Below are 17,609 nucleotides of genomic sequence, written 5' to 3'. Positions count from 1 at the left end.
ACAGAGGTGAGTGGAGAATGGTTGTATATGGATGTGATTGCATGAGGAGGAATGGGCAGGGGGGTGGGGGGTGAGGTTGTATGTGTGAGCAAATTTTGACGCAGCCCGAAGGGATTTCTCCCCGTCCTCTCCTTATATGCAAGGGGGGACGGAGAGGGGGGGTCGCCGATTAAATGAAGTGGCCTTGCTGTGGATGTGCTGTGTCTTGCGACACTGCTTCTGACCCAGGGCGGTGGGCAAGGTGCAGGGATGACCCGTCATCCAGGAGGTGCTCAGATGAGAGGGAGGGTGGGATGGATGTGGAGTGTATTTAGGGATGAAATGGGTGGGAGTGTTTTTATGCCTTTCCCTTTTTGGCTACCTCCCTTGAAAGGGGGAAAAGGCCTTGGTATATGTATGTATGTATGTGTCTCTTACCCAATCTCTTTTTTTCTTTTATTACAGTGTCCTTTGTACTTTTGTTCATTTGTTCTTTGACTATTTCTCTAAGTTGTATTTTTTTGTTTTCTTTGTCTTCTTTCATTTGGTTTTTGATTTCCATCATGTTTGATTTTTTTATATTTTTACCAACTTTGCCTGCCTCTGTTAATATTTTTTCATTAACTTCCCTCAACAAAGTTTCATTTTTAATTGTCTTCATTTTTCATCTTTTCATTATTGTTTTTTACTTTAGCCAGTTCCTTTTTCATTTCTTCCAATTCCCTAACTAATAGTGCATTTTCCTTCCTCAATTCACTCACTTCTTTATATAATTGTTAATGTTCCCTTTTCCATTCAACAATATCCCTTTTCATTTCAAATATTTCTTGGCTTATTAATATGTTTTTGAGGTCAAAACCTCTTTCTGTTCTGAATCCATGGAATGACTAGTCTTCATATGTAAGGAATATGTATATTAAATTTAAGGTTTGAGGAGTGGATGAAAAGATATTTCAATGATATTGTGGATGCAAGGATTTATCCCTGGAATGTGTAGTGGTATTGAATAAGTATGGATGGATTGATGAATCTTGAATAGTATACAACACAAAGTGTCTGTATTTAGATGATTTATGTGCCAACTGAAGCAATAGAATCATTGTTTCTGTTATCTTACTCTAATTATAGTGGTTGTCCTCAGATGGAACTAGATCCAGTACAAGAGTTACATCTAGCTGCTGAACTAGGAGATTTGGAGAAAGCTCAGTATGTGCTGCAGTGGGGTAAGTTAGTACTGTATTTTAGATATTCTTGTAAAAAAGTGCCATGTACCTTGACATTTTGCATAGGCTCAACTTTATAATCTCAGCATTGTGGGGGATTTATTTTATTTTATCTAATAATTCTATATATTTATTTTATTTTTATTTTCTATTATTATTATTTTTTTTATATACATATATCAGAGGCTTTTTCCCCTTACAAGGGAGGTAGCCAAAGTCAAAAGACAATTCCTTTCCCACCCAATTCATTCCCACCACTCCACTCCCATTCACCACCCCTCCCTCCATTCCTCTATTCTTGGCTCCTGGATGATGGGTCATACCTGCATCTTGCCCACTGTCCTTGGTCAGAAGTAATGCAGTAAGACAGCACATCCACAGCAAGGCTACTTTATTTAATAAGCTCTCTGTCCCCTCATGCAGAAAAAGAGAAGACTGGAAGAAATTCCTTTGGGCTGCATTAAAAAAATCATTCACACATAACCACTCCCTAGCCACCCATTCCCCACCCACTCCCATGCATCACACCATCATCCATACTCAACCATTCTCAGCTCACCCCTAAGTTCTTTCTTCTCCCTTCCTCAACAGACATTCCCCTCTTTCTCAATGCCCCTTTTACCCCTATCCATCCATCTCATTCTTGGTCACCTTCTCTTGCTCACTCCATCCACCTCTGCCTTCCACACTTACTTTACTATTCTTTCAGTGTGTCCAAACCATGCCAATACTCTTTCATTAACCCCATCTCCCAATTCCTTTTCCACATCTCTCTTCCTCACCTTCATTCAACCTAGTAACCCCTACCATGCTTCTGAGACATTTCATCTCAAATACATTCAGACTCTTCCTCTCATATGTTCCACATTTCTGCCCCATACAGTGTTGTCAGTACAATCACCCCTTCATACAATCTCCTCTTAGCATCCATTCCTAAATGTCTATTTCTCATTACACTTTTTAATCTTCCAAGGCATTTCCTTGCTTCTCTCAATCTACAGTCTACCTCCACCTCCACTCCTCCCTTTCATGCCATTTGTGGCCCAAATATTTAAAGCTATCCACTTACTCCAGTATCCTTTAATACTTACTTCTAAGTTGCTGCCATCCTCTCCCCTTGAACATCTCATCACCTTATTTTTACCCACATTTACCTTCAACTTTCTCCTCTTACTCACTTTCCCAAACACTGTCACTACCTTAATCTCTCCTCTGATCCTGCTACAAGCACAGTGTTGTCAGCAAACAACTGGCTTATCTACCATTTTTCTCCTGTCTAACCGTCTCCAATCCCCTGCTCATTACCTTTGTATTTACCTCCCACACCATCCCAACCATGTACACATTGAACAGCCATGGCAACATGACATCCCTGGCTAAGGCCCATCTTTACCTCAAACCACTTGCTCTCTCCATTTCTAAATCTAACACAGGTTCTACTACTTTTGTAAAAACTCTTGGCTGCTCTTAACAGATTTCCTCCTACTCCATATATCTGCAAAAACCTACTAAAGTGCCTTCCTGTCCACCCTGTCATAAGCCTTTTCCAAATCCATACATACATACATGCATACATATACCAAGGCTTCCTCCCCCTTACAAGGGGGGTAGCCAAAAAGAAAAAGGCATAAAATCATTCCCACCCATTCCATCCCTGAATACACTCCACACCCCTCCACCCTCCCTCTCATCTTAGCACCTCCTGAATGACGGGTCATCCCTGCACCTTGTCCACCGCCCTGGGTCAGAAGCAGTGTCGCAAGACACAGCACATCCACAGCAAGGCCACTTCATTAAATCGGCGACTCCCCCACTCCGTCCCCTCATTGCATAAAATGAGAGGACGGGGAGAAATTCCTTCGGGCTGCGTCAAATTTTGCTCACACATACTACCTCACCCCCCATCCCCCCACCCATTCCACCTCATGCAATCACAACATCATCCATACACAACCACTCTCCATTCACCCCTGTCTTCTGTCCTCTCCCTTCCTTCCTCAACAGACATTCCCCTCTTCCCCAAAGCCCCCTTCACCCCATCCATCCACCTCATCCTAGGACATCCCCTCATGTTCACTCCCTCCACATCTGCCTTCCACACCTCTTTTACTAGTCTTTCTTCACTCATTCTTTCCATGTGTCCAAACCATCCTAATATTCTTTCATCAACCCTATCTCCCAGCTCCTTTTCCACCCCTGTTCTCCTCCTCACCTCCTCATTTCTCACTCTATCTAGCCTAGTAACCCCCATCATACTTCTCAGACACCTCATCTCAAACACATTCAAACTCCTTCTCTCTTCTTCTCTTATGTTCCATGTTTCTGCCCCATACAGTGCTGTTGGCACAATCACTCCTTCATACAGTCTCCTCTTAGCATCCATTCCCAAATGTCTATTCCTCTTTACACTTTTTAATCCACCAAGGCATTTACTCGCTTCTCTCAGTCTACATTCTACCTCCACTTTCACTCTACCTTTCCCTGCCACATTTGCACCCAAGTATCTAAAACTATCCACTTCCTCCATTTGCTCTCCCTTAATGCTCACTTCCAGTCTACTGCCACTTTCACCCCTTGTACATCTCATCACCTTACTTTTATCCACATTTATCTTTAGCTTTCTTCTATCACATACTCTCCCAAACTCTGCCACCAACTTCCTCAATCCCTCCTCCGATCCTGCCACAAGTGCAGTGTTGTCCGCAAACAACAGCTGGCTCACCTCCCACTTTTCTCCATTTTTCTTTAACCATCTCCAATCCCTTGCCCACTACCCTTTCATTTACCTCTCGCATCACCCCATCCATGTATAAGTTGAACAGCCAGGGCGACATAACGCATCCTTGACGAAGTCCCACCTTTACCGCGAACCACTCACTCTCTCCATTTCCAATCCTGACACAAGCTCTACTACTCTTATAAAAACTCTTGACAGCTCCCAGAAGCTTTCCTCCTATCCCGTATATCTGCATAATCTCCCACAGTGCCTTCCTGTCTACCCTATCATAAGCCTTTTCCAGATCCATAAAGGCCCAAAAAACATCCTTCCCCTTTCCTATAGCTTTCTCACATATCTGTCTTACCACAAAGATCTGATCTACACAACATCTACCTGTCCTAAATCCACAATGTTCCTCACCAATTACTCCTTCTGTTCCTCTCCTAATCCTCTCAATCGAGATCCTCCCATAAGCCTTCCCAACTACACTTAACAAGCTAATCCCTCTGAAACTACTACATTCACACTTGTCCCCTTTTCCCTTGTAAAGAGGAACTATACAGGCACTCCTCCAGTCCTCCGGCACTCTACCCTCTCTCCTCTCTCCAGCAAACATTAAATAACCTCACCAACCAGTCCACCATCACTGTACCTCCCTTTTTCAGACATTCCGCATGGCATCCATCCAGACCAGGTGCCTTACCTGCTTTCATCATCTTAACAACTGCCTTCACCTCATCCTTCCTTATTTCTCCTCCATTCTCCTCACTCATCACTCTCATTTTCTTAGCATTTCCCACTGCAGCAATCTTTCCTTCCCTATCCTCCTTCACATTCAGCAACTCCCTAAAATATTCTGCCCATCTTCCCCTTACTGCCTTCTCTTCCATAAAGGCAAAAAAAAAAAAAAAAAAAAAAAAAAAAAAAAAAAAAAAAAAAAAAAAAAAAAAAAAAAAAAAAAAAAAAAAAAAAAAAAAAAAAAAAAAAAAAAAAGTTACCCTTTGCTAAACACCTTGCATATCTGTCTTACTACATATCTGTCCTACCTTTCTTTAACCTACACTGTTCCTCTCCTAATCAAAACCCTCCCATAAGCCTTCCCAACTACACTCAACAAACTGATTCCTCTGTAACGTCCGCTCGTGACCTCAGCTCAGTCCGCTCGTGACCTCAGCTCAGTCCGCTCGTGACCTCAGCTAGAGACCTCTTTTTTCTGCACAGACACCAGCTAGCGAATACCTGTGAAATTTATATCTCCGAATAGTGTTAAGTGATTGTGTTGTGTTTTTGTGATTGTATACGTATAGCGCTATACAGTTACATATATAAAATAAAGTGTAGTGTTCTATTTAAATTCAAAACAGTTTTCTGTTACCGTACTCCAAAGGTAGGAGAAATAGTATAAGGTAAGCAGAGTAAACTTCGCGTATTTAGTTTATTAGAGACCGCTTTGATTTTTTGTTGTTGTTGATTTGTATTTTCTCTTTGCCGTTTTTATTGCTAAAGGGGGAGCGAAATGGCTTGTGAAGGTTGCGTGAACCTAGAGGTCTGTCTCAGGATGTGTGAGGAGGAAATTCGTCTTCTCAGGAGTGCGCTCCGTGAGAAGAGTGAACCCTCCCCACAACCCAAAGAGCGCTCCACTTCTTCCCCTACTGTCACTGCCATGAGCGAGTGGCGCTCCGTGGGGTCCCGTTTGTCGAGCCCGTGTTCGGTAGACGTGTGCCCTGTGGAGCAACCGCTGGCTCTAGCCAATCGTTTTGCTCTACTGGAGGATGAAGTGGCTGAAAACCAGGAGTTCTTGGTGGTGGGGGACTCCATGGTGCGAGGCTATGACGACATCCTGCAGCGGAAGACTAAGCGACGTTGCAAGCTTGTATGTCAACCGGGCCGTGGGATCGTCGATTGTACCCGGTCCATCAGGGAGCAAGGACGGAAGAACACGGTTACGATTGTTCATACGGGAAGTAACGATGTAGGTAGGGTGAGATCAGAGGAGCTTGTTCGGAATTACAAGGTCCTCCTTCAGGAGATGAAGGAACGTGGGAGCCGTCACGTAGTCTGTGGGATCCTCCCGAGGATCCACGCAGGCTCGTGTTGGAACAGTAGAGCCATAGGGATCAATGATAGGATATCGCAGTTGTGCACACAATTGGGATATCACTTTCTTGATCCTTGGTATCTCTTTTCTAGGCGCCATGACCTTTATGCTTCTGATGGGATCCACCTTACCCGCAGAGGCAAAGATGTTCTTACAAACCTCATTGTGGGAGTTTGTAATGAACTAGCTCCTTTTTTAGGGTAGAAGCCCAAAGGGAAGGGGAAATAGAATATACTTGGGAAAACAGTGTAGAGTATGACATTAATGTAGAACAATGTGCCAGTATAGGACAAAATATAATTTTAGGATATGTCGCTAGAGGACGAAATGTCACATTAGGATGTAATGTCATAGGACCAAATGTCGCAATGGGATGTAATGAAAGTGGAGGACAAAAGATCACGATGGGAAGTAATGATAGTGGAGAACAAAATATCACGATAGGATGTAATGATAATGGAGGAGAAAATATCACGGTAGGATATAATGTCAGTGAAGGACAAAATATTATTTTAGGAAGGGATACCGGACAGAATGTCAATGAAGGCCAAAATATCATGATAGGATGTAATGTCTCTAGAGGACGAAAAGTCACATTAGGATGTAATGTCATAGGACAAAATGTCGCAATGGGATATAATGACAGTGGAGGACAAAAGATCACGATGGGAAGTAATGATAGTGGAGAACAAAATATCACAATAGGATGTAATGATAATGGAGGAGAAAATATCACGGTAGGATATGTCAGTGATAGTGAAGAACATAATATCACGATAGGATGTAATGATAATAGAGGAGAAAATATCACGGTAGGATATAATGTCAGTGAAGGACAAAATATAATTTTAGGAAGGGATACCGGACAGAATGTCAATGAAGGCCAAAATATCATGATAGGATGTAATGTCGCTAGAGGACGAAATGTCACATTAGGATGTAATGTCATAGGACAAAATGTCGCAATGGGATGTAATGACATTGGAGGACAAAAGATCACGATGGGAAGTAATGATAGTAGAGAACAAAATATCACGATAGGATGTAATGATAATGGAGGAGAAAATATCACGGTAGGATATAATGTCAGTGAAGGACAAAATATAATTTTAGGAAGGGATACCGGACTGAATGTGAATGAAGGCCAAAATATCAAGATAGGATGTAATGTCAGTGGAAGACAAAAGATCACGATGGGATGTAATTATAGTGGAGGAAAAAATATCATGTACTTTAATGCTCGTAGTATTAGGAACAAATTTCAAGAAATACAGGCGTATGTCAAAAGCGAAAATCCCGATATGATAGGAATAACTGAGACATGGTTAAATGGTACAGAGTTCGAAGCTGAATTTAATATTGCGGGATTTAACCCCTTCCATACGGTGCCGCACACGTAGGCGTCATGGGGAGCGAGTGTATTCGCGAGGCTGCCATATCGGCGTCTTGATTATATTTATTGTAGTCGCCCCTGTGTTTTTACATTCTCTCAAATGTGCCCTGAATCCCATTCTCTGTGGTATTCAAAATTCGCGGGTGAAAGAGAGAACGATCGATATAAGCGGTGACTATATTTTATGATGCGAGTATTATTACGACACGTCGTACGGCTGGCATTGGCTGCTGCCACTGAGATCTAAGTCCATGACGCCTACGTGTGCGGCACCGTATGGAAGGGGTTAAACACTTTCATCAGGATAGAAACCACAAGAAAGGTGGGGGTGTTCTATTGTACGTTAAAAACAATGTTCATGCTTGTGTTTTAGAGAAAGTGAAACAGGATGCATATGATAGTTTGTGGGTTGAGTTAACTATAATGTCATTAGCAGACGACCAACTGTTATTTCAAGAACTGTCTAGTTTCTGCAACCGGGATTTATTGATAATGGGTGATTTCAATTTTACTGACATTGATTGGATGACCCTTGAACATGGCCATATAGGTAGTCGCTTGATTGATTTTCTTGGTGACAATTACTTAATTCAGCATGTAAAAGAGCCCACAAGATATGGAAACTTACTCGATCTTTTGATCACTAGCCGCGAAAGCATGGTAACTGATGTAGAAGTCGGTGAATCTGTTGCAAATAGCGATCACAACTTAGTTAGATTCAAACTCCTAAACAATTTTAGAATAGATACTTTTGTTTCTAAAATACCCGATTTCAGTAAAGCTCAGTTCATAGGACTACGTCAGGAGCTTCAGCTTACAGATTGGGAGGCAAAATTAAACGAAAAACCTGTAGATCAGATGTGGGAAATATTTCAAAATACGCTCACTAAGATGATTCAAACTTACATTCCTTTTAAAGACAGACGTCCCCCAAATCAGGCTCGCCCAAAGTGGCTCGACAAAGAAACTGAAAAAAGTATTGCTAAAAAGAGACAGGCTTATAAGAAATATAAGTGCTCGGGTGCATCTAATGACTATGAAAATTATGTATCAATACAGAGAGATTTAAAAAAGACAATAAGGAAAAGAAAACGACAGTACGAAATGAACATCGCTGATAAATCCAAAGAGAATCCCAAAGAATTTTATAGTTACATTAGAGATAAAAAGGTTGTTAGGAATCACATTGGTCCACTATTATCTGCTGACGGTCAACTTGAATATTCAAATGAAGGAATGTGTAATATCTTAAACAATTATTTTAGCTCTGTATTCGTAAACGAAACACCTCAAAGTGAATTCCAAACTGAAACCTGTGAAAAGTCTGGGGTAAACTTACTACGGTAAATATAACAAAAGAAAAAATTAAAAGGTGTATAGACAAACTCAAAGTTAATAAAACACCAGGGCCTGACAGTTGGCATCCAAGAATCTTAAAGGAAATGAAAAATGAGATTGTTGCTCCATTAGAAATTATTTTCAAGAAATCCATCATATCCGGAGATGTCCCAAGAGAATGGAAGCTAGCTAACGTTACTCCCATATTCAAAAAAGGTGACAAAAAGAAACCAAATAACTATAGGCCTATAAGTTTGACATCAGTCGTAGGAAAAATAATGGAAACTATCATCAGAGATGCTATCGAACATCATTTAGAAAGTAACCGTTTGATAAATGATAGCCAGCATGGTTTCAGACGGAAACGTTCTTGCGTAACTAACTTACTCGAATTCTACAACACAGTTATCTCGAATTATGACAAAAGAAACAATATAGATTTAGTATATCTAGACTTTGCAAAAGCTTTTGATACCGTCCCACACGAAAGACTACTTACTAAATTAGCTTTGCATGGAATAAGTGGTAGCCTAGTAAGTGGTAGCCTAGTAAGTGGACTAGTAATTGGTTGAAGGGTCGAAAACAGAGAGTTGTTTTAAATGGAAAAACTTCTGGATGGAAAAGTGTTGCAAGTGGAGTTCCTCAGGGTTCCGTTCTTGGGCCACTTCTATTCATAGTATATATAAATGATATAGACCATGGACTAAAATCTACTGTTTCCAAATTTGCTGATGATACAAAACTGTGCGGAGTGGCAAATGATCACTCAAACCAATTAGATATTCAAGAAGATTTAGATAAATTACAGCAATGGTCTGAAAAGTGGCTAATGAAATTTAACACAAGTAAATGCAAGGTAATGCACATAGGTAAAAATAACTAAGTACGATTACAAGTTATTTGGTAATTCGTTAACAAAAGTGGATAGTGAAAAAGATCTCGGCGTAATTATCAGTAACGACCTCAAATCATCCAAGCAGTGTATTTCAGCCTCTGAGAAAGCAAATAAGATTCTGGGACTGATTGCGCGATCTTTTGATTTCAAAAGTCCATCACTCATTAACAAGCTATATAAATCGTTAGTTCGTCCACATTTGGAATATGCTGTTTCTGTATGGTCACCGAATCTCATTAAAGACATTGACAGACTGGAAAAAGTACAACGGTGAGCCACAAAACTGATTCCAAATATAAAAAATAAATCATACGAAAATCGACTAAAACACATGAATCTGTTTTCCCTAAAAAAGCGTAGACTCAGAGGTGACTTGATACAGGTCTTTAAGATTTTAAAGGGAATTGACAACATCAAAAGTGACAAAATTTTCACATTGAATGAGAATCAGACAAGAAACAATGGTCTCAAACTATCCGGAAATAGATTCAATTTAGAAGTAGGTAGAAACAACTTTGCCAACCGTGTAGTAAATGAATGGAATAAACTTCCTGCAGAGGTAGTGCAATGTAGTTCAGTTCGAAGCTTTAAGAATCAGTTAGATAAATACCTAAGATGCTGTAATGATTATAATTTATCTTATATTATTTTTTTTTGTTTTGTTATCATTTGTCTGTCTGATTTTCATTTATTATTAGTTATATGTCAATTTATTATTATTTACTATTTACCTGTTTGTTTATTATTTAACTATACCTATGCATTTATTTATGTATTTTATTTGTTATTTACATTATTATAGTTTTTATTTATTGTTTTATTATTATGATTTTTTTTTTTGCATCCGACCTAGATATGGATCAAAAGGTCTCCTGTCGGCGTGCTCCACCTTTGTAATCCTTTGTAAACTACTACACTCACATTTGTCCCCATTTCCCTTGTAAAGTGGAACTATACATGCACTCCTCCATTACACAATCTCACTAAACAGTCCACCATCACTATACCTCCCTTTTTAGACACTCCACATGACACCCATCTAACCCAGGGGCCTTGCCTGCTCTCATCCTTTTAAATTGCTTTCATCTCATCTTATTTGTTCCCTATTTTCCTCATCCATCATTGATTTTCTTGCCTCCTACTGCAACCACCTTTCCCTCCCTATCCTCCTCCACATTTAGCAACTCCCAAAAACACTCTGCCTATCCTCCTCTTACCACCATCTCTTCAATTATCATCTCTCCATCAGCACCTTTTACCTTTTCTTCTCTACTTTTGCCTCCCTTTCCTCTCTTGATTTCCTTCCAAAATATCTTATTATTACTTTCAAAAATTTCTGTCATACTTTTACCCCATTTTACATCTACTTTCCTTTTTGTCTCCTTTATCTTATGTTTTACTTATCTTTTTTCTTTGTACCTCTCATATGTTTCTCTCGTCCTATTTAGCCACCACTCTGTGAATGATTGTTTCTTCTCTTCTGCAACCTTCTTTGCCTCTCATTCCACCACTCGCTACCCTTCCTTCTATTTACTCCCATCTTCCTTGTTCCACACACCATCTTTGCACACCTTGTAACTCCCTCTTTGGAACATCCCCATTCCTCCTTCACCCCTGCCTCTACTCTATCCTTCACTTCATCACACTATTCTCTCAACTTCTTGTACTCCTTTTTCTTCTCATATAGTCAGTTTACTCTAAGCACCTCCCTACCTTCTGTCTTTCCTCTTTCTCCATCAATCCTCCACTCTCAACTTACTTTCCACCAAAAAATTATCTGATACCCCCAACTCTCTCCCCTAAGAACATATACATTCAAAACTCTTCCTACTCTTCTCCTGATTACCACTATAGTCCATTAAAGCCCTATCTACCACCCTTCCATCCACCAACCTCTTCCATGTGTACTTATGTTTTACTTTCTGCCTAAACATTGTGTTAGCTATCATCAACTCATTTTCTAAACACATAACCATCAACTCTCCACTGCAATTTTTTCCTGGCACTCCACACTTCCTAACCACTCTGTCTATTGGTTTGTCCCAGTTAGGCTGGTTGAAGGCAAACTCTGGTGGAGAGTTGGTTTTATTTAACAATTAATGTTGGGCGCCACAGTGGGGGGGGGGGACGAGATGGCAAGGGAGGTGATGACTGTGTTATAAGTTGTGTCTCCAGGCAGTTGCTTGTGAGAGAGCAAAGGGGTGGAGGAGACGAGAAACCAGGAGCTGCAAGCCAGGCTCACGTATGGTCCAAGGTGATCTGAATCTTTGGCGTCCATTCAGCTCCTATATACACAGGCAGGTCATGACCCATGCTCCTAATTGGCATGAGGTCACATGTGCTGCGCAGGAAGTTGGAGGCAAAACGTTTGATCTTGGTGACTCGCAAAGACAGAGAGTATGCATTCTTCAGTAGACACAGTGTTCTTGTCTCGTGGCTGGCCAAGGTACAGGTTTAGTCATGGCTGTCCAATGCTGGCACTGCACACATTTTTCTTCAAATAGGTTTTGTGTTGGTCATGTGGCAGACCCTAGCACTGGTTAGTCACCTGCTGGCCCCACGAGCGATTCCCTTGGGGGGCCTCAGAGGTCAAATGTCATGGGCAGAGAAGAGGTGAGGACATTTCTACCTAAACCCTATATGCACTCATTTAAATTTATCAAAAAACCCTAAACCCTCCCTTTCCTCTACACTCTTCTCACTACCAGGCCTATATACACTGACAAAGACCCACATCTCCCCAGGTCCACCTTCATCCACATTAACTTTGAAGAAACCTCCTTCCACTGCACATGCTTTCCTATCACTTCACTTACTAGTATAGCCACCCCTTCTCTCCCTTGTCATTCACTCCTAAACCCTCTATGCACTCATTTAAATCTATCAAAAAACCCTAAACCCTCCCTTTCCTCCACATTCTTCTCACTACCAGGCCTATATGCACTGACAAAGACCCACATCTCCCCAGGTCCACCTTCATCCACATTAACCTTGAAGAAACCTCCTTCCACTGCACATGCTTTCCTATGACTTCACTTACAAAGGATTACAAAGGATTACAAAGGCAAAGCATGCCGACAGGAGACCTTTTGATCCATATCTAGGTCGGATGCAAAAAAAAAAAAAAAAAAAATAATAAATTAAAACTATAACAATGTAAATAACGATTAAAATACATAAATAAATGCATTGGTATAGTTGAATAACAAACAAACAGGCAAATAGTAAATGATAATAAACTGACATATAACTAATAATAAATGAAAATCAGACAGACAAATTATAACAAAACAAAAACAAATAATATAACATAAATTATAATAATTACAGCATCTTACTTAGGTATTTATCTAAATGATTCTTAAAGCTTCGAACTGAACTACATTGCACTACCTGTGCAGGAAGTTTATTCCATTCATTAACTACACGGTTGGCAAAGTTGTTTCTACCTACTTCCAAATTGAATCTATTTCCGGACAGTTTGAGACCATTGTTTCTTGTCTGATTCTCATTCAATGTGAAAATTTGGTCACTTTTGATGTTGTCAATTCCCTTTAAAATCTTAAAGACCTGTATCAAGTCACCTCTGAGTCTACGCTTTTTTAGGGAAAACAGATTCATGTGCTTAAGTCGATTTTCGTATGATTTATTTTTGATATTTGGAATTAGTTTTGTGGCTCGCCGTTGTACTTTTTCCAGTCTGTCAATGTCTTTAATGAGATTCGGTGACCATACGGAAACAGCATATTCCAAATGTGGACGAACTAACGATTTATATAGCTTGTTAATGAGTGATGGACTTTTGAAATCAAAAGATCGCGCAATCAATCCCAGAATCTTATTTGCTTTCTCAGAGGCTGAAATACACTGCTTGGATGATTTGAGGTCGTTACTGATAATTACGCCGAGATCTTTTTCACTATCCACTTTTGTTAACGAATTTCCAAATAACTTGTAATCGTACTTACTGTTATTTTTACCTATGTGCATTACCTTGCATTTACTTGTGTTAAATTTCATTAGCCACTTTTCAGACCATTGCTGTAATTGATCTAAATCTTCTTGAATATCTAATTGGTTTGAGTGATCATTTGCCACTCCGCACAGTTTTGTATCATCAGCAAATTTGGAAACAGTAGATTTTAGTCCATTGTCTATATCATTTATATATACTATGAATAGAAGTGGCCCAAGAACGGAACCCTGAGGAACTCCACTTGCAACATTTTTCCATCCAGAAGTTTTGCCATTTAAAACAACTCTCTGTTTTCGACCTTTCAACCAATTACTAGTCCAACCTAATAGGCTACCACTTATTCCATGCAAAGCTAATTTAGTAAGTAGTCTTTCGTGTGGGACGGTATCAAAAGCTTTTGCAAAGTCTAGATATATTAAATCTATATTGTTTCTTTTGTCATAATTCGAGATAACTGTGTTGTAGAATTCGAGTAAGTTAGTCACGCAAGAACGTTTCCGTCTGAAACCATGCTGGCTATCATTTATCAAACGGTTACTTTCTAAATGATATTCGATATCATCTCTGATGATAGTTTCCATTATTTTTCCTACGATCGAAGTCAAACTTATAGGCCTATAGTTATTTGGTTTCTTTTTGTCACCTTTTTTGAATATGGGAGTAACGTTAGCTAGCTTCCATTCTCTTGGGACATCTCCGGATATGATGGATTTCTTGAAAATAATTTCTAATGGAACAACAATCTCATTTTTCATTTCCTTTAAGATTCTTGGATGCCAACCGTCAGGCCCTGGTGTTTTGTTAACTTTGAGTTTGTCTATACACCTTTTAATTTTTTCTTTTGTTATATTTACCGTAGTGAGTAAGTTTACCCCAGACTTTTCACAGGTTTCAGTTTGGAATTCACTTTGAGGTGTTTCGTTTACGAATACCGAGCTAAAATAATTGTTTAAGAGATTACACATTCCTTCATTTGAATATTCAAGTTGACCGTCAGCAGATAATAGTGGACCAATGTGATTCCTAACAACCTTTTTATCTCTAATGTAACTATAGAATTCTTTAGGATTCTCTTTGGATTTCTCAGCGATGTTCATTTCGTATTGTCGTTTTCTTTTTCTTATTGTCTTTTTTAAATCTCTCTGTATTGATACATAACTTTCATAGTCATTAGATGCACCCGAGCACTTATATTTCTTATAAGCCTGTCTCTTTTTAGCAATACTTTTTTCAGTTTCTTTGTCGAGCCACTTTGGGCGAGCCTGATTTGGGGGACGTCTGTCCTTAAAAGGAATGTAAGTTTGAATCATCTTAGTGAGCGTATTTTGAAATATTTCCCACATCTGATCTACAGGCCTTTCGTTTAATTTTTCCTCCCAATCTGTAAGCTGAAGCTCATGACGTAGTTCTATGAACTGAGCTTTACTGAAATCGGGTATTTTAGAAGCACAAGTATCTATTCTAAAATTGTTTAGAAGTTTGAATCTGACTAAGTTGTGATCGCTATTTGCAACAGATTCACCGACTTCTACATCAGTTGCCATGCTTTCGCGGCTAGTGATCAATAAATCGAGTAAGTTTCCATATCTTGTGGGCTCTTTTACATGCTGAATTAAGTAATTGTCACCAAGAAAATCAATCAAGCGACTACCTATATGGCCATGTTCAAGGGTCATCCAATCAATGTCAGTAAAATTGAAATCACCCATTATCAATAAATCCCGGTTGCAGAAACTAGACAGTTCTTGAAATAACAGTTTGTCGTCTGCTAATGATAATGTCTTTGGCCTATATATTACACCTATATTCATTTTTTGTCCATTTGTTTGGGTTAACTCAACCCACAAACTGTCATATGCATCTTGTTTCACTTTCTCTAAAACACAAGCATGAACATTGTTTTTAACGTACAATAGAACACCCCCACCTTTCTTGTGGTTTCTATCCTGATGAAAGTGTTTAAATCCCGCAATATTAAATTCAGCTTCGAACTCTGTACCATTTAACCATGTCTCAGTTATTCCTATCATATCGAGATTTTCGCTTTTGACATACGCCTGTATTTCTTGAAATTTGTTCCTAATACTACGAGCATTAAAGTACATAGTTTTAAGAAACTCCTGATTATTTCTTTTTGACACATTTTGAGTTTCAATATCATGTCTTATATTATCATTTTGTTTTTTATTTATGCCTTGCTCTATATTATTATTAGTTGGTCCTTCATTGACATTCAATGCCTCATTAACATTTCTCCTATCAAAATTAACATTTCCCCCATCACGGACATCTGGTCGATTACGGTCATCCGATCTATTTTGTACATTTTGTCCCCCTACGTCACCGTGATTCACGCCGGCCTCCCGTCGTTCAGTGACATTATGTCCGGCATCCCTTTCTAAAATTATATTTTGTCCTCCAGTGACATTATATCCTACCGTGATATTTTTTCCTCCACTATAATTACATCCCATCGTGATCTTTTGTCTTCCACTGTCATTACATCCTATCTTGATATTTTGGCCTTCATTGACATTCTGTCCGGTATCTCTTCCTAAAATTATATTTTGTTCTTCACTGACATTATAACCTACCGTGATATTTTCTCCTCCATTATCATTACATCCTATCGTGATATTTTGTTCTCCACTATCATTATTTCCCATTGTGATTTTTTGTCCTCCACTGTCATTACATCCCATTGTGACATTTTGTCCTAAGACATTACATCCTAATGTGTCATTTCGTCCTCTAGCGATATTACATTCTATCATGATATTTTGGCCTTCATTGACATTCTGTCCGGTATCCTTTCCTAAAATTACATTTTGGCCTTCAATGACTTTATATCCTACCGTGATATTTTCTCCTCCATTATCATTACATCCTATCGTGATATTTTGTTCTCCTTTATCATTACTTCCCATCGTGATCTTTTGTCCTCCACTGTCATTATATCCCATTGCGACATTTTGTCCTATGACATTATATCCTAATGTGACATTTCGTTCTCTAGCGACATTATATCCTAAAATTATATTTTGTCCTATACTGGTACATTACTAGTATAGCCATCCCTTCTCTCCCTTGTCATTCACTCCTGAACCCTCCCTACTACACTCCCAAACTCAAACTTGCCCCTCCCTTTCAACTTAGTTGCACTCACTGCCAACACATCCATCTTTCTTCTCACAAATATACTGCATATCTCTTCTGTTTTACTCTCATCATTACCACACCCACACACGTTAAAATACCCAAACCTTAGGGTTCTGGTTGGAAAACTCCCAGACCTTTGTATGCCTTGACTTTTTTTAGGCATGTACCCATCTGGGCTACAGAGAATAGGATGGCTAGTCCTATCCTCCATCCCATTTTAGTCACCTTTTACAACTCAAGTGGGAGAACTCAGTGGCAGTGACCGCATCGCAGTCTGGCCAAGTGGACTCTGTCCTTTCGTGGGAGAGAGGATTCAGAAGGGTGGATATCAGGGGGTCTGGCATGCAGCAGTGTGTTGTCTTTCAGTGTGTTAACCCATTCAACTCCGATGACAAGATGTCTTGTCATTTGGTCAAATAAAACAAAAAATCATAATAAAACAACAAAATGTTTGATGATCAAACAGCACCAGAAAAATATGACGTCATCAGTCCTCCTCGAGGAGGACTGATGACGTCATATTTTTCTGGTGCTGTTTGATCATCAAACATTTTGTTGTTTTATTATGATTTTTTGTTTTATTTGACCAAATGACAAGACATCTTGTCATCGGAGTTGAATGGGTTAATGGAGCGGTGAGTGATATGATTATGAATATGTTTCCGGAGGCTGGTATTTGGTGGTTGTGGAGGAAGAGAAGAGAGTATCTGTGCGTAATAAAGGTCTTTGGGTGTAGTTTTAATGTTTCTTGGTGTGTGTGGGTGTTCTGCTATGTAGTGTAGCGGGTGTGATGTGTTTGTGGTGGCTGCAGCAAGTGTTTGTGTGCCTC

General features: G+C 39.5%; 1 protein-coding gene across 1 annotated transcript in view; it reads left to right on the top strand.

The window, feature by feature from the left end:
* The window catches only part of LOC143040768 (ankyrin repeat and SAM domain-containing protein 6-like), a 696,708-nt gene that overhangs the window by 105,188 nt on the left and 573,911 nt on the right, over positions 1–17,609 (top strand). The window contains exon 2 of the mRNA XM_076212184.1: positions 1,121–1,202. Within this exon, the coding sequence (XP_076068299.1) occupies positions 1,121–1,202 (82 nt within the window). The remainder of the gene's footprint in view (positions 1–1,120; positions 1,203–17,609) is intronic.

The sequence above is a fragment of the Oratosquilla oratoria genome, chromosome 29, assembly GCF_046742065.1.
Source record: "Oratosquilla oratoria isolate Oo_2021 chromosome 29, ASM4674206v1, whole genome shotgun sequence".
NCBI classification, from domain to species: Eukaryota; Metazoa; Arthropoda; class Malacostraca; order Stomatopoda; family Squillidae; genus Oratosquilla; species Oratosquilla oratoria.
Note: the sequence above shows the minus strand (reverse complement) of the source record. Positions and strands in the feature narration are given on the sequence as shown.